Source organism: Eptatretus burgeri, chromosome 16, assembly GCF_056783735.1.
Source record: "Eptatretus burgeri isolate ZD-2024b chromosome 16, Ebu_testis_v1, whole genome shotgun sequence".
Classification (NCBI taxonomy): Eukaryota; Metazoa; Chordata; class Myxini; order Myxiniformes; family Myxinidae; genus Eptatretus; species Eptatretus burgeri.
The window spans coordinates 30,351,231-30,369,165 of record NC_140976.1 but is presented as its reverse complement, the minus strand read 5'-3'; the positions used below and the strand labels follow the sequence as shown (position 1 = coordinate 30,369,165).

General features: G+C 42.1%; 1 protein-coding gene and 1 long non-coding RNA gene across 9 annotated transcripts in view; one reads left to right on the top strand and one right to left on the bottom strand.

The window, feature by feature from the left end:
* The window catches only part of LOC147010807 (integrin alpha-M-like), a 174,630-nt gene that overhangs the window by 85,290 nt on the left and 71,405 nt on the right, over window positions 1–17,935 (bottom strand). For all 3 annotated transcript variants that reach the window (XR_015052164.1, XM_085858811.1, XM_085858812.1), the window contains 5 exons: window positions 15,748–15,818; window positions 11,279–11,411; window positions 10,293–10,441; window positions 9,370–9,510; window positions 1,903–2,109 (listed from right to left, as the gene is read on the bottom strand). Coding sequence is in view for 2 of the 3 variants with exons in the window: in XM_085858811.1 (XP_085714937.1) it covers window positions 1,903–2,109; window positions 9,370–9,510; window positions 10,293–10,441; window positions 11,279–11,411; window positions 15,748–15,818 (701 nt within the window). In the remaining variant the exon portion in view is untranslated. The remainder of the gene's footprint in view (window positions 1–1,902; window positions 2,110–9,369; window positions 9,511–10,292; window positions 10,442–11,278; window positions 11,412–15,747; window positions 15,819–17,935) is intronic.
* Window positions 1–17,935, top strand: part of LOC147010808 (uncharacterized) — a 46,292-nt gene that overhangs the window by 17,630 nt on the left and 10,727 nt on the right. For 5 of the 6 annotated variants that reach the window (XR_015052169.1, XR_015052166.1, XR_015052168.1 and 2 more), the window contains 2 exons: window positions 3,802–3,891; window positions 4,104–4,225. This is a non-coding gene — a long non-coding RNA (uncharacterized LOC147010808). Of the gene's footprint in view, window positions 1–3,801; window positions 3,892–4,103; window positions 4,226–11,240; window positions 11,355–17,935 lie in introns of all 6 variants that reach the window. The other variant, XR_015052171.1, reaches the window with a different exon arrangement.

Below are 17,935 nucleotides of genomic sequence, written 5' to 3'. Positions count from 1 at the left end.
TGGACTTGTTCCGCTGGTGGGGTTCAATCTGACTGCAGTGGCAGGGATGCTACATCTCCAAGCATGATCTCCTTCAGATTGCAGTTTGTGTCGTAAATCCAACGATCCCATCGCAGACAGTGCGAAGTAGGCTGATAAGTGACGAAAAAACAATTATCGTTTCATCATTGAGGTGCCACTGGAAATTTGGGATTTTTAGAAAACTTTGTGGTGTCCTCTGGGTAAAAAGTTCTCCATGCGATCTCTGCCCAATGATGCTGTGTGGAGTCTCAACGTTGACCACCTGTGTCCAAAAAGCCACTGAGTAATAACACGTTTGAAGTACAATGGATTTGGTGCAACAAACAACATTTTGCTGACCAGTCACAACAAGCGATACCTCGGTGTGGCAAACTAACGAACAATTAAAAAAAGTGATCCGCCAAGCTAGTGAGGAAACATGAATTCCGCACGATGAGGAAACATTACGTCAGGGCACTGAGGGCCTTCTGTGGCCATCTGTGGCCTTGAAGAATATTCTCCCTCAAAGTCTTCAACCAAAGTGAGGTGGCTTGGCAATTAATAATGACCCTTCTTCCTCCAGCTTCCGCCCGGCCATCACAGCATGATTCCAAAGAAGGAAAGTTCTTCCTTCAAGCTTGCATCAAAAGTGAAGAATCCTGGCTATTTGTAAACATCATTCTTCCTCCAAGCACGACTGGGCTGTTTAATGTGAACATCAAGGACGTGTGGATTTCTCTCAATGGAATCCGACCCGGGCACACAACACGGGGTCGCCAATCGTTCTGAAGGGGTGTAAGAGAGGTACTTGGATCTAGTGGGGATATTAATGCATGTGTGTGGCATAGGAAGGTGATGATGATGTGCACCTGTTTTTAAAGCATGGTTAGGGCCTCATTGTCCTCTGAGTTGGATAAGTCATGCATCAACAAATTGTCAACATGTGTGTGCTTTATTTCACACTATGCCCTGTTTTGTGGGATCTCGTGCTTGCAAAAGTTCTCGCTATTCACCAAGTTTGAGAAGTTTCACCAAGAAAAATATAACAAATGTAAAAACAACCACCAAGTTGTTCACATTTATCGGGAAAATAGTCTAGTTATACTAGAAAAGGGCCAAATTACACACAGTACCTGACGTTAACGGGTTACAATCAGGATGAAGTTGGCCTACACTTTCCTGAAAGGTTTCATTCAAGAGCACAACCGACATGTTGAGGCAAATCAAATACAAATTATGATTAACTTTAGTGCCTGTGATACAAATCATCGAAGGAGAAAAGGGAGAAGAAGAGAAGACATTTAGAGAAAAGACCTCCTCCTTCGTCTATCGTGTCCTTGTGCACCTTTTGTCCTGTCTATAGCATATAGGGGATACATAATATATTTTTAAATGCTTTTGACGTTTGTAGATCGTTTCAAAAATAAAATCAGCAACACGTGACAATATGTAGGTTCCAGGAATGGAGAACATTTCAGCTTCTTTAGCAATTTAATGATCTCAAGTTAATGAGTTCCACAGACATAAAGACAGATAAATACACTCAATAGACCAACCAACTGAACATCTTGAGAATGTTCCATGGGAAAGGTCTCACAAAACTGTTATTTCTCTTATCAATGCAGCATCACAAAAGCCTGATTCTCAAGTATCAATATCAACCCTACAGCTCGACGTATTAAATAATTTGGGTTGGAACGCCGCTCCCTTTCAATGTGTTCAGGATGATCGCTTGACATACCTGGTTTAAGAATCGCTCCTTCAATGCAATAAGACCTTCGAATAGATCTACACACTTAAATAGGCGACTCAAAATTCCTCGATGACTGTTAATGGTCTTGTCACATGATATCCAGTAAGCCAAAGACAATAGCAAAAGTTGTGGAAGAGCAAAAGCCTGACCTGAATCGGCGTTGTTTCCAGTCCATCTCGGCGACCACGGAAGATATAGACAGCTCCAGAATGATCCCCTTCGTGAGGAGCTCCTACGGCAACCTCACGCAGTCCGTCTCCATCCAGATCTGCCAGTTCCGCCAGGGCACTGCCAAAGCGTGACCAGATCTCCCTGGAATCCCCCTCCAGTATCTTCCCACTAAACATCCACGAACCCTACATCCAGAAAAAAAGTATCATCCATGGTAATAATAAACGTGGTCACATGTTGGGGAGATCATCATCGTCATTCATAGCAAGGTCTTGTTCATCACTTTGCAAGTCAAATTACATGTTCAGTACTTTATTTCGAAGAAGAATAAAAATGGTCGACTTGTATTAGCATGTCACCCCAAGTTCGAGGTGAAACAGTCGCTCTCATGTTCCATACATATTCTTGAAAGAAACACTTCAAATGGATACATAATTACCTCTGCATAATCTAATTAAATGGATTCATTAAGGCGAAGGAGGTTATGTTTCACCCCTTTCTCTCCCTGTCTGTTTGTTACCTGCAAAATCGAAGATTTTTCAAGTACATTGGTCAGTCGATTTTGTTATTCTGTCTGTCTGTCTGTCTGTCTGTCTGTCTTGCCTCCAGGTCACAATTCGAAACCGATCATCATGAAACTTTACCAAGTTGTAGAGGTAGTCTCAACTGAGAAGCCTGTTCATTTTGAGGTCAAAGTCTTCAGGTCAAATGACTGAAAGGTGGTTATCTTGAGGTCAAATTTCTGAAATCATCATTTTTCATCCGAATGACTTGAAAGTTGAACAGGATTTGTATACTCCATCACTGAATTTGGAAAGCAACCGTTTTTGAGGTCAAAAAGTCAAACGTCAACTCAAGGTCAAAACTTCTAGAATCAATTTCAATCTGAAAAATAACCAATTTTCATCCGATTGACCTGAGCTTTGATTAAGATTGTCAATTTTAATCTTGATGAAATGGACAATTTGATGTATCCATGGCATCTTTGGAGAGAGGGTGGATTTTGCAAGCGTCGTGGTCTGCACGACAACTTTTTCGTGTTTGTTTGTTTGTGTTCAGGATATCTCAAAAAGTTGTGGACGGATCCAGATGAAATTTTGTGGACAGGTTGGTTGTATGACAAGGATGAACTGATTAGAATTTGGTGAAGATCCAGATCCGGATCTGATGACTAGAAATTTTAAAGTGATTCTTCAGCATTGAAAGATAGGGCCAAAAACTAAATATATATATATATATATATATATATATATATATATATATATATATATATATATATATATATATATATATATATATATATATATATATATACACACGTTTGTGTGTGTATCACGATGTCTCAAAAAGTTGTGGACGGATTCAGACGAAACATGGTGGACATGTTGTCTATGTAAGAAGGAAGAATTGATTCGATTTTGGTGAAGATCCACATCCGGATACAAGGATTTTTAAATGTTTATTAGTGATTCTTCACCATTGAGAGATGAGGCCAAAAACGGTATATAGCACAATATCTGAAAAAAGTTGTGTCCGAGTTATGAAAAAACAAGGTGGATATGTTGGTTAGGTGACAAGAACAAGCCGAGTTGGTTAGGGTTTGGTTCAGGTCTGGATCCAGATCTGACCTATCAGTGAGATACAAAACGTAAACTGTTCAGTCTGGTGGAGGTATGCGTTCCACTGAGTGCCATTCTAATTCACTCCTGCGTTATAGTGTATAAATAATATATAAATTAAACTGCATAAATAATATGTATGTATTGGGAAGCATTGATTTTGCAAAACGTGAATGAATCACCGCATTGCTGGGAAGCACACTCAATGGGTCCTAACCAAATGTGCTGAGCTTCCTCATTATAATCTTCTGATTGCAGGTTCAAATCCCAATCCTGCTCACTCTGTTGACCTTGACGACAAAAATTATCTTCCTTGGGTCTGTTCCTGCATCACCCTACACCTGAATGGTAGGTAGGCCACAGCTGCATGGTAAACTGAAGTAGACCTGAGATATTGAGAGACAAGTTGATAGAAGTGTTTAAAGAACGTGAATCTTCGGTGAGACCTGTTTCTCATACCGTGATCGATTAGCTCATCTTGTATTTCCTTTTATCTATTTATTTTTAATGGTGAACCATCGTCTCCCCCTTCTCTTCATCTCTCCTACAATGATTCCAAGGATCAAGGATTGATCGTCTCGGTTCATGAGTACCTCGTATCGCAATGGGTGCCGAATACTTTGGGGATTCACTCATGAAGTAGCATTCCGAGAAGCTGACCATGAGCAATCTCATTTCACAGGTTTTGTCACATTTCCCTTTGGCTTTCAACGAACTTCAGAATACTTCCCTGTCCTATGTCTTACGAGTTACCAACTGAATGCAATCCTTCAAAATTTAGTTAATCATAGTCCTCTTCCTTTCTCATTCCTTCAAACGACCTTTTCCTTTGTATCCATTATTGACATTTGCAGCTACTTTGTACCCGAGTATAATTCTCTGAATGTCCTCCAGTTCGACGGATTAACAAAATATCAGCCTGTACACTTCTATTTATTCTGACATCCTCTCCATATTTATTTTAATAGGTTCATACAAGTTTTGTTGTCGACATAAACACTGATACTCCTTTTCACAGCAATCCTTCAAAGCACCCACATTCCAAAGGTGATATCTGCTCAGCCATAACTATTTTTATCCTGCAAATTATGCCTTGCACATTTGCCCTCAGAATATAATTTACAATTTTCCTGAGCAAGAGTGTGGCCGATACAGAAATCAAACTAAACTACTTAGTTGTTTAACCGTACACAAGGAGAACTGCTTTCACAATCTGTTTTGTGGCTTTCATTTCCTCCATGGAGACAGCAGTGTTTCTGAGATCAATTGTGTTGTTGTGCCATTGTGTTTGTAAAAAAAAAAAAAAAAGAGAATTTATGATTCATTTGTGATAGACTTCTGCATTCACTCACGACTGCAACACGAGTGGAAAATGTTCCATCAGCAATAAATAATCTACTGACATGACATTACACAATGAAAGACTTACAAAAGGTTATTAAATCTGAAAGTGATGAGTGCAGTAAATTCTGAATTCTGTTAATTTTGAGTTAGTTTGAAATAATGGTACTCGTCAACATCATCTCGAAAACATAACAGCACGTTTTTGGGAGAGAAACCACACATGGTTAACACTGAAGAGTTAAAGGGGTGACTATTGGTCAACGTCAAGCTTAAAGATTGTCAGCTATCAGAGCGATTGCATTTCAATTTTTTTAACCATGATACTTTTGACTATGGTGGCCCTGTAATGATATATATATATATATATATATAATATGATTGAAGAAACCGAGTCAGAAATTAATTTCCTCATGTGTGACTGCAGCCCCACTTGCACATCGATAGATGGCGACAATATCAAAGGAAGCCAGATCGTGACTTCCTTCAGTGCATGAGATAGAGATGTGCAATTTAGGATTCTTCAGCATTTGAAGTGTGATTATATCCGATGCTGTCATTGAGCATTCGATACAATTTGACATTCAAAGCAAGTATCACAATCGGACGCTGTATCAGTTGCACAACCTCAATGGACAAGACCTGCACTGCTGCCAAGGACCACTAAATGTACAGTAGCATGAGTGGAAATGTAACTTCGAGAATGCTCATGAAGGTATAACAATACAGATCCGAGCCCTGGACCGAGCCTGAGCCCAGGTGAAGTTGCCAGTACTGCTGCCATACCACAAAGTGGAAAGCTGACATTTTAAGGTTTTTTTATTTTATTCGCAGGCTTTAAGGCTCATAGAGGAGCTGTGACACAAATGACACATACATGCAGACAGATAAATGAGTCAACAGCAAACTTGACTCACACAAACACAGCCGCTGAAATTGGGGGAAGTGACGTCACTTTCCAGAGCATTCGGCGTTCTTTCTGCACTCAGCAGGGCAACCAAGGGGGAATTTCCTCCTACCCATGGTTGCTCAGTCCTTTAAATGAAGAGGAAAAAGTAAGGAAACAACACCTATTTTGACGCCACGCGTGCAAAGCATAAATGGGGTGAAGCTATTGGTTCACTTTGTCTGCCTGTTTGTCTGTCGACAAACCTTGGTCTAGGATCGAGAAACTACTAATCATATTATCAATTGAAGTATACGTTTTGAACACTGCAGAACATGAATTGGAACACAAACATGCAGTTTAGAAGTACTTTGGTTCTGAATTTGGCAAATTGTATGGAGTCTTGTCCTGATAACACATGAACACAGAGGAGTAAGGTTTAGTCTGTCTGCCTGTCTGGCAGTCAAACAAAATTGAAAATAATTGCAAACAAGAAACTAACTGTTTTAGGGATGTAATAAAGACACAAACAACATCGTGAAGAACTAATTTAACAATGACGGTTAACTTCTGAAAAAAAAATGTTTTGTATTTCTTCTACAACCTTTTAAACCTTTCTTTCATTTCAATTGAATTATGTACATGAACACTGCAGAACACAAATCACCTTCTTGGCACTTTCAAAAATCTGTTTAGCAATATATTCATGCCATCTCTTGCCCTGAGGGCAGAGTAACTGTTTGAGATTCCTCATTCATGCCTGGTGTTGGCTTAATGGTTAGGGTGGTGGGCTTGGGATCCTATGATCCTGAGTTCAAACCCCACTTGGCTGTTGAATTAATACCAGGTGGGGTTGACTCTGCTTGTCATCCTTCTGAGGTCGGCAAAATGAGTGCCAGCTTGCTGGTATACTGTATCGGAGTGGTGACTCGTCCAGGATTGTGTCCAATAGCCAAGGAGTCTGATTAGGCAGCACCAACGCTCTGCACAGAGTACGGTCCCAATGCATGGATGGATTCCTCATTCCGCCAAATATGGCAGTGCCTAGTGCTGTTTCGTTCTGAGCATTGGGGAATATTGAGATTCAGACAAAATTGTGGCTCATCTCTAGTAATAAATGTCAGTGTGTGTCAGTCAGTGTGTTGTGTGTCTCTTCCATAACTCCAAAACCATGAAACCCAGCAGCCTGAAATTCTACATGCATACTAAGAGAACTCCAAGGTAGTGCATAAATGAAAATCGGGTGCTTGGGTTAATTAAAACACCCATTTTGAAGATAATTAACAGTCTTATTTAATTATCATTTATCAAGGCATTATCCTTGGTCAGCCCCTGAGCAGATTGCTATCATATCTCCCTCTGTCAGATTGCTGGGGACTTAATTCGCCATTTTCTTTGGCCTATTCAACAATGCTTTGACTTGGAACAGGCCACAATGGTTTCCTAATGATAAAGCGCTCAAATGTTTTTTTCACATTCCTCACTTATATCATCGAATGCCTCATCTTCATGCCTACGAACCGCTGGCTACATCACGCTGCTTATAAAAGCCCGGAGATGCCAGTGTTTATGACTTTATTCAATTTCCACACATACGATAACCTCTAGAATCTCTTAAACTTAGTCGAATTTCAAAATTTGAACTTATTAATTGACCTCAGCAGCAGATGGTTATCTCCTGACGCGTCCGGACTGTGTTTATTTCCAGACGGTATTTGTCTCCTGACATGCCCGTGCAGTGTTTATCTCCAGATGGTGCTCACCTCAGGATGTCTGGGAGGTGGTTGTCTCTGGGCATGTCCAGAAAGTGTTTGTCTCCGACGTGTTTGGGCAGTGTTTATCTCCAGACATTTCTGCACTGTGTTTATCTCCAGATGTGTCTGGATGGTGTTTATCTCCAGATGTGTCTGGATGGTGTTTATCTCCAGATGTGTCTGGATGGTGTTTGGCTCCGGACGTGTCCGGGCGGTGTTTGGCTCCGGACGTGTCGGGTGGTGTTTGGCTCCGGACGTGTCCGGGCGGTGTTTGGCTCCGGACGTGTCCGGGCGGCGTTCGGCTCCGGACGTGTCCGGGTGGCGTTTGGCTCGGGACGTGTCCGGGCGGCGTTTGGCTCCGGACGTGCCCGGGCGGCGTTTGGCTCCGGACGTGCCCGGGCGGCGTTTGGCTCCGGACGTGCCCGGGCGGGATTTGGCTCCGGACGTGCCCGGGCGGTGTTTGGCTCCGGACGTGCCCGGGCGGTGTTTGGCTCCGGATGTGCCCGGGCGGTGTTCGACTCCGGACGTGCCCGGGCGGTGTTCGACTCCGGACGTGCCCGGGCGGTGTTCGACTCCGGACGTGTCCGGGCGGTGTTCGACTCTGGACGTGTCCGGGCGGTGTTCGACTCCGGACGTGTCCGGGCGGTGTTTGACTGCGGACATGGCAGGACGATGTTTTTCTCTTGACGTGTCTGAATGGTGTTTATCTCCGGACGTGTCTGAGCGGTTTATCTCCAGGCGGTGTTTATAGTATGACTGGTAGAAAATATATTTCAGACATTATTTTGTTTCCATCTTCACTGTTATTCTATGCAGAATAATTTTGATGAGACAGTATGAATAGTAATTCACACTCCACTGCACGTCTGCCTTCCCCTCATCTCTCCTCCCCACCTCCCAAACCCCTTATTATATATTATAATAATCAATGAAGTTATGGATAATGGTAAAGTATGTGACAATTGGTCTACGGGCCATCACAGCATTTGCTCTTTTCCATTTTTAATGCAAGAGAAATGCGATTTTAAGGTCAGTTACCCTTTAACAACAATAATGTTATTGTGAACTTGGTGCTCCTCTTCTTAATGAGGGGAGAGCCTGTTAAATATGAGAACGGGAGGGTGCATACCGCCACCAGACTGAACAGTTTATGTTTTCTATCCCACTGAAAGGCTGGATCTGAATCCAGAACTGAACCAAAATCTAATCAGCTTGTTCTCATCACCTACCTAACTCATCCAACAAGTTTTCTCATAACCTGCCCACAACATTTTGAAATATTATGCTATGCAGTATATTGTTTCTCTCTATATGTCTCTATGTATATATTTATAGTATATACAGGGTCTATCTATCTATTGTGAAGAATCACAAAGAAAATTTAAAAAATTCTTTTTTCCAGATCCGGATTAGGATCTTCACCAAAATCGAAGCAATTCATCCTCATCACATCCCCAACCTTTCCTCCAAGTTTTGTCCAAATTTCATCCACAGCATTTTGAGATATCATGGTATATATCGTTTTTGGCCCTGTCTCGCAATGGTAAAGAATCACTTCGAAAAATTATAGTATCCGTCTCTAGATCAGGATCTTCACCAAAATCTAATCAATTATTCCTTGTCACCCACCCAACCTGTCCACCAAGTTTCCAAGTCCGTCCATAACTCTTTGACATATCCTGCTCACAGACAGACAGACAAACAAACAGACATGGGTGAAAATATCACCTCCATCCACCTTAGCTGGCAGAGGTAGTAACGACCAAAAATACTTTGCATTCACAACCAAAATGTACATTCAGAATATGTTTTATAGATTTTGTATTATGATTGAACCATACCCACATCTCTCAGTGGAGTATAAATGTAAACACGGCCCTCATCTCCATGTGTATGGAACAGCGGTGCAGAGACAAGCAGCAGGTCAGTGTCCCCATCGCCTTGCAGGTCCACATCACACACCTCTGCTCCAAAGTAGGACCCCAGCTGTGATTTTGGAGTTATGACACCAGGAAGAATGGATGCAAATGGAGAAAGAGGACAGTAATGTAAAGCTGCAGTGAAGTAAGCAACAAAGTATACAATACATCGGACATGTGATAACATCTGATAATTAGATGATAGAATGAGCTTGTCACCAACAGGTGCAAATTAAGTAAGAGTTAAATTTGGCAAGGTGGTTTGATGAATCTACTGAGATTCGATTAATCTCAGTAGATTAATCAAACTGAAAATGAAGTGAAGATAGCCATCATCAACTTCCTCTACCCTGACAATGAAGATAGCCATCATCATTTCTGGGAGTGTGCCTATTCTGTAAAAAAAGAATTTTTAAAAACCTCCCTCCCTCCTCCGATCCCCACACATTACACACTTATATTAGAGTAGGAAATCAGAATTTGCAATCTATATGGCACACAATGGCATACCTTTTCGAGTGGTTCCATGGGGTATTGATGAATCTATAAGCAAATGCTAGCAAACAGGACAGCTGGTTAAATGTCCCCTCCAAATATAGCATATTGTATGGTTTAACACCTCACCAGAGTGACAGTTGATAGTCGGGTGAGCATTCAAACCCAGACAAAACATGTCAGAGGTGAGTGCACTTTCTCCGAGCTATCCGGCCAGCCCTGAAACTCAAAGCCATAACTTGACCAACAGTCTAAAGCAAAGAAGATGATTTTTCTGGTCCAAATCAATCAACAAACAACATAGGTGCCAAACATCAGAGTAAAAATGAATCATGACAATGAGAAAAACATTACCTGAAAGCTGGTAAGCCTCTGTTTGACAGTGATCTGTTTTGATGTCCTGGGAATGTCAAACAAGAAGACACTCCCCTCGTGTTGCCAGCGAGGGGCACCAGACACAACATGCTTACGCCCTCCATGCTGAACTGTGGTCACAGAGTATCCTGCAAATTACAAGTATTCAGGATCAGGCTTGATGAATGCCCAAGTGATAGGAACTTAATCAACTTCCTCTACAACCTCTCTGCCTAAAATATATTGTGAAACAGTTGCAGCAACTTGATTATAGTAGTATTGGTAGTAGTAATGTGAAATTCATCTGTCTTCTGTTGCTGAATTTATGGGCCACCAATGCCATTTGAGGCAGGAGGTACACTGGGTTGATTGCCATCACCTTCCAATCTGACAATCAATCGCCGACTCTTTATTTTTTGAAAAGTGCTATGATATATTTAATGTCTACGAATGCCCATGGACCCAAAAGACAGCTTAATAACCCCTCCAAATAAACAGGATACTTTATGATGCAACGGTTGGCTGCCCTGAAATATGGTTCAGTCAACTGTGTGTATTCAAAACTGAAGACACCACAAAGTAGTACAGCTGCCCAGCAGGCAAGATTCAGGTTGGACCGCCGAGTTGTCTTCATCGTGTGCGAGCTATTCAGTATTCCCAAGGGAAAGGGGCATCGTGTTACTGCAAAATACAAATAATGAGCCCTGAGGTCGTTTTCATCATCGCCTTTTTGTGTTCCACTGGAAGTGGACATGTGGGTTTGTGGGCAAAGTTGTCCAACCTAAATCTTTTTTGAAATGTTTTTAAATAATAAAGATGAGGTCACATCACCAGAATGTGAACAATAACCTGTATTACACTTTACTATCCCAGACTTATATCTTACACCATTACTGAACCTTTCACAACAGACATATCATACCCTTCCCCACTATATTTCCCTATTAGGAATGTGGAAAGAGACTTGATAAGAGGAAGAAGCTCACCAAGATAGCCATCTTTATCAGACAGAGACATCGGGGTCGGGGTCGTCTTTCCAACAACTGTTGCTCCACGAGTTTGGTAAATAACAGTTCCTCTCCATTCATAAGCACCAGCAGCTCCAAGCAGAATATTACCCTGAAAATGAACCATGAACGTGGGCAACAAGACTAGCAGAATATTAGGTAAAACAAAGGCCACCACCCTCCTTATTACTTTCTATTTCTCGATTGTATTTTTCCCACTACCACGCCTGCACCTTATGTACACATAACAATAATGGAGATTGGAAGCCCAGACTCTTGACCTAATTTTGGGGAGTTCCCGACGAATTGAGAAACCTATGAAGGCTCGGAACCAATGCTGGATGAATCGGCACTCTGTTGCAGTGTGTGCATGTGATTTATTTATTGTTAATCACGTGACTTTTCACACCCAAACGTGGATCACAATGAAGGAAAGATATGATTTCCTCCAAAGAAAATACTGGGAAGTGCACTGTTACAATTGCTTGTTAATGGTGCAATTTAAAAAAAAAATAATACATGAATATGTGTTTTTTATGATAATGCTCAGATCTAAAGTAACCATGTGTTATTGAAACTTGTGTTTTGTTGCACTTTAAAGGGTTCATCTTCAGGTACCGTATTTTGCTTGAAAGAATTGGTAATGCACTTCCAATGATACAGCACCTCCCAGTGCCTTCAGAAAGTATTCACACCCCTCAAGTTTGTCACATTTTGTTGTGCTCCAGCCTGAATGAAAAATGGGGTAAATTTAAACTGTCACCGATCTACACAAAATACCCCATAATGACAAAGTGGAAACGTTCTTTTTAGAAATTTCCATAAATTAATTAAAAATGAAAACCTGAAATGTCTTGCATCAATAAGTATTCAACCCCCATGAGTCAACACTTTGTAGAAGCGCCTTTGGCAGCGATTAGAGCTTCGAGTCTTCTTGGGTATGTCTCCATCAGCGTTGCACATCTGAAATTTGGGGATTTTCTCGCATTCTTCATTGCAGATTTGCTCAAGCTCTGTCAAGTTGGATGGGGAGCGTCAGTGAACAGCAATCTTCAAGTCTTTCCACAGATTCTTAACCGGATTCAAGTCTGGGCTTTGGCTGGGTCACTCAAGGACTTTCATGTTCTTGTTCTGAAGCCATTCCAGTGTTGCTTTTGCTGCATACTTGGGATCAATGTCCTGTTGGAATATCAATCTTCGCTGCAGTCAATGGTCTTTTGCACTCTGAAGCAGGTTCTCCTCAAGGATTTGCCTGTAGTTAGCTCCATTTATTGTTCCCTCTAGCCTTACAAGTCTCCCAGTCCATGCCACTGAAAAGCATCCCCATAGCAGGATGCTGCCACCATAATGCTTCATGGTAGGGAAGGTGCGAGAAGGGTGATGAGCTGTGCTCGGTTTCTGCCAGACGTAGCACTTCGCATTCAGGCAAAAGAGTGCAATTTTCATCTCATCAGACCACAGAATCTTTTGCCCCATTCATCAGTCTTTCACGCGTCTTTTTACAAACTCCCAACGTGCTCTCATGTGCCTTTTTTCTCAAGATTGGCTTCCGTATGGCCACACTACCATAAAACCTAAATTTGTGAAATGCTGCATACTGTTGGCCTTCCGGCAGGTCCTCCCATCTCAGCCAAGGAACTCTGTAGTTCTGTCAGAGTACTCAGTGGGTTCTTGGTCATCACCCTGACCAAGGTCCTTCTTGTCTGGTTGCTCAGTTTTGTCGGAAGACCAGCTCTAGGAAGAGTTTCGGTAGTTCCATATTCTTTCCATTTCCTAATGATGGAGCTCACTGTGCTCTTGGGAACTTTCAACAATCCAGAAATTGTTTTAAACCCCAGATCTATGCCTCCACAATTCTATCTCGGAGTTCTACGGACAGTCCTTCGACTTCATGGTTGAGTTTCTGCTCTAACATGCACTGTCAACTGTGGGATCTTATATACAAAGGTGTGTTTCTTTTGAAATCATGTCCAATCATTTGAATTAGCCACAGGTAGACTTCAATCAAGTTGTAGAGACATCTCATGGATGATAAAAAATAAATTGGATACACCTGAGCTCAATTTGGAGTGTCATAGCAAAGGGGTTGAATACTTATTGATGCAAGACATTTCAGCTTTTCATTTTTAATTAATTTGCGAAAATTTCTAAAAACATGTTCTCACTTTGTCTAAAATGGGGTATTTTGTGTAACTTGATGACAAAATATTTAAATTTAATTCCATTTTAAATTCAGGCTGTAACACAACAAAATGTGACAAAACGTCGAGGGGTGTGAATACTTTCTGAAGGCACTGTAAAATATCGTAAACAGACAAACCCTCATCAAACCAAAAGGAGACAGAGCAAAGGTGATTCGTGTGTTAAGGCCCGGTCACACCTTGACGTTTTAGTCAGCGATGGCAACGTATTAAAATGCATGTAAAACGCTGGCTTACGTTGAACTTTTGATGTTTTTTTTTTAAAGATTCGGACGTATTCATAGCGACTTGGTCTTATGTATAACGCATTGGTAACGGACACAGAACGTTTCGTTGTGTTATAGATAACTTATACCAACGAATGCTGAACCTGTTGTCGGCCTACACAACCGATGCCCAAGGATAGTCTAACTTAGGCATAGCGCGTTGCACGCATCGCCGACGATGTCGTGACGTAGCCTATTAAAAGGCTGACGCACAACGATTCGAATCATAACTGCCGTAGAAATGGAAGTGTCAACATTGCGCTCACACCTTGGCGATCTTGCCAGCGTATGCCAACCTAAGAAAAATGTGTCTAAAACGTTGGGGCACGTCAAATACGGTATGAGTAAGTTTGGTATACGTGAGTAGAACGCTAAAGTACGCTATCATACGTCGTAGTAACTAGAGTACGTCAAGAAATTTTAAACATGTTCAAAATTTTACGATGTACTCGGCGTATGACACACATTCCGCATGCGATGGGGATAAGTTTTACACACGATATGCGGACGCTTACACACGTCCACAAAGGCTACTTATAAGTAAAGCTACCCATAAGTCGAAACACGTCGCGGTAATGTCTTTTTTTACGCGAAACTTATTTCTAACTTATGTTTGACGTGCTTTGAACCAATTCTTTACGTGGTCCCAACACACATCGACGTATGTAGACGTATTCCAATGACGTCTTCCGGTCGACAAAAAAAATAAATGAATATGTTTCTAGCTTACAACTGCCATATAAAGACGTGTTCCCAGCGGTTTTGGGAATTGGTATATAAAAATGCTGCTCATAAAAGGGGAACCCAACAGTGTTTTCGAGTCCTTTTTGAGTCGATGTCCATGTCAGCAGTAACAGTATCAGTAACAGTATCGGTATCAGTATCAGTATTAGTATTAGTATTAGTAGTAGTTTGTTCATGTTGGCAGTAGTAGGTGAGTGTGAGGGGGAGGGTGTGGGTTATGATGGATCGTCCTTGCGTTTAACGATTTAACGATTTAAATGATAAACTCAACGATTTAAATGGCTCCATCTCGACTATTGAAAGTAGACGCTTGCGCTCAACAATTGGATTTTTTTTTACACTCAACGACTTTTAAACGGTACCACTCAGCTATTTTCATTGTTTACAATGAACGATTTAAATTGCTGTCACTCGCCTTTGTTTTTTGACGCTGGCGCTCGGAAATTTTAATCGTTTCTTCTGAACGTGTTAAAACGCTCAAACTCGACTATTTTAAATAGACGCTGCCGATGGACAATTGGAATCATCGCCAAGCTAGACATCGAAGTGTGAACATCCTCGTCATGCCGAAGAAAAGTTTGAAGAATGCTGCAAATAAGTGTCCTGGCCGTGGCCGTGGACGTGGACGCTGACGCAAGGACGATCCATTATCCCGACGTCTTTCAGCCTATGAGTAACTTAAAAGTAACGTCTGTCGATGTGTGGCAACGATCGCGTAACGTGCCAACAACACATTAATCATAGGTTAGAAATAAGTTTCGGGTACGCTAAACATTACCTCGGCGTGTCTCAACTTATGATTAACTTACAAGTAGCATGTGTTGACGTCTGTCAACGATCGCAGACCGTGCATACAACTTGTGGCCAGCGTAGCGGAACGTGTGAGTCATACGCCGGCATACGTCGTGAAATTTCAAGCATGAAAAAATTTGAGGACAACCAAAAAGTACAACGTTTAAAGCCAGCGTACAACGACGTATGGCAGTGTTTTTCAGCGTGCTCTCAATGTTATCAAAACTTACCCATAACGTATTCAATGTGCGCCAGCGTTTTAGAAAAAAAAATTCAAAAATCGGCATACGTTGGCTAAAACGTCAAGGTGTGACCGGGCCTTTACCTCTGATCTACATTGTCAGCCATTCATGGTATAAGGTCGTCACACCTATCAAAGAAATTTCAAAATAATAATCTCAATTATCCATCGTCTACTCTGTTCTGGTCCAAATGTAATACACACGTCTGTTAGGTGTGCACTCAGACCAGCACTCGCCAGCTCCATCTCAAACGACGTCTCCACATCACCCTCTCCTGGACAAAGACAGGAGCAAAAAATCGTGAGTTGGTTCAGCATCGCAAGGTTCAAAAAAAAATGCTCAGGTGCCACCATCTGTGCAGCAACGATTCAGGCTTAAAAAGAAAATCAAATAAGATGTGCAAGTTCTTTATTGAGCGTGTCTTTCCCACCTCCGATGAGCCTGGTGTACTGGAAAAGTAAAATAAATAAAAAACCCGATTACATCAAACTTCGAGTCAATAAGATCATCCAAATCTTTTATTGGAGTAGTGGATCCATTGATCCGATGGACCAAATTGTCATTGATCTTCACAGCCTTGTTGCATACCCACCTGCTGTACTGCTTGAACATTAATTAGGCTTGCCTTTCTCCAAGCCCAGAGGTGCTTGGAGCCAACATTGGGGATTATGTGTTCATAATTATTATTGCCATGTGATACTACTATTCTTCTTATTGTTGTAAAAATTATTAGTATTAATTAATATATGCTATGTTACAATGTTATCATTGTTTTTGTAATTTATTTTGTAATTAGAATGCCATGCTGTGGTGGAAGGACGTATTAAGCTGCTTGATATACGTTAACGTGGCGTGTATTTAAAACATGGGGATTCTAACGGTTTTTTTTGTAGTTATTTAGCCTGATCAACTTCGAAGGTCATGACAATCATTTTGCCGTATTACATTCCACATCAGAACGCTCTTGCAGAACTTCACAAAACACACGACACACACACACCTCATCCATTTATAGTGGAGTCTTAAAGGGTCTACACTCTACAGGGTTTTGGGTCCTCAGGAACTTTTGGGTCATCGGGAACTTTGGGGACTTTTGGGTCCTCGGGAACATTTTGGGACTTTTGGGTCCTCGATAATTTTTTGAGATTTGTGGGTCCTCGAGAACTTTTGGGTCTTTTGAGTCCTCGGGAACTTCTGCGATTTTTGGGTCCTCAGGAACTTTTTGGTCCTCAGCGTCTTTTTTTTTGTATACATTGTTGAGGCTCGTATGAGAGCGAACACACAATGCACAGCTAAGGGGGCATTAGACAAAAGGTGCGGGAGAGGAATGGCAAAACAGTGGGGAACAGAGACATTAGGAGATCTGTGGAAGGGAGAGGGATAGACAAAACAGTGGGGAACAGAGACATTAGGAGATCTGTGGAAGGGAGAGGGATGGACAAAACAGTGGGGAACAGACATTAGGAGATCTGTGGAAGGGAGAGGGATGGGGTGGGGATCACGGGGTATACAAGATGGACACCACAGGAACTTTCAGCAAGGAAAGCAGGGAATTTGAAGGTGGGTTGGAGGTGGATTAACGGGGTAGAAAAGATCGAGGTTTTGGATGGCGGAAGATAAGAGGTGGTGGTGAATGGCTATTTTGAAGGCCTGGAGGGAAGAATGGGATTGAAGAGAGTGTGGGAGTTTATTCCAAAGGCGGGAAAACAGAGGATATGAAAGAGTGAAGGTGAGTAGTGATTCGGGATTTTGGTAGTTTTACCAGAAGGGGGTTGCTGGCAGACTTTGAGTGCCCTACGAAAATATGGGGGAACATATCACAGACAGAACATGGGGGGGGGGGGGGGGCGAGACTGGAGAGGAGATGGTAGAAGATAGAAAGACCACCGACCTGCCTGTGGTGAGAGAGTGAGAGGCCCAAAGACTCGGCGTCATCGCGGGAGAAACCAATCATCCGAAATGCCTTGGTTTCCACAGTGTGAGGCCGAGAAAGGTGAGAGGCAGGAGCACCAGCCCAGAGAGGAGAGCAGTACTCCATCAGGCTGTGGACTAAAGCTTTGTAAGTGGTCAGGAGCTCGGGTGGGCTGAGGAAGGACTTTGCACGACGGAGGATTCCTAATCCAGAGATGCCAACTTTTGGAAATCAGAATTAGGGAGGATTTGCAACCGACACCAAATAATGTGCGCGAAGCACACATCTCGAGCGCGGAGCGCTCGACCCTTGCGGCGGGGTCCAGGGCCCGCCATAGGGCCCTGGAAGCTCTGGGGTTCTAGACGCTCTCTAGTGCCCTCTGAGCCCTATTTTGGAGCATTTAAAACATGTTAAGAATTCCCACTTTTTGAACAAAAAAAGGGGAAAATTGTGCACTTTTTAATGTTACATGTATGTTA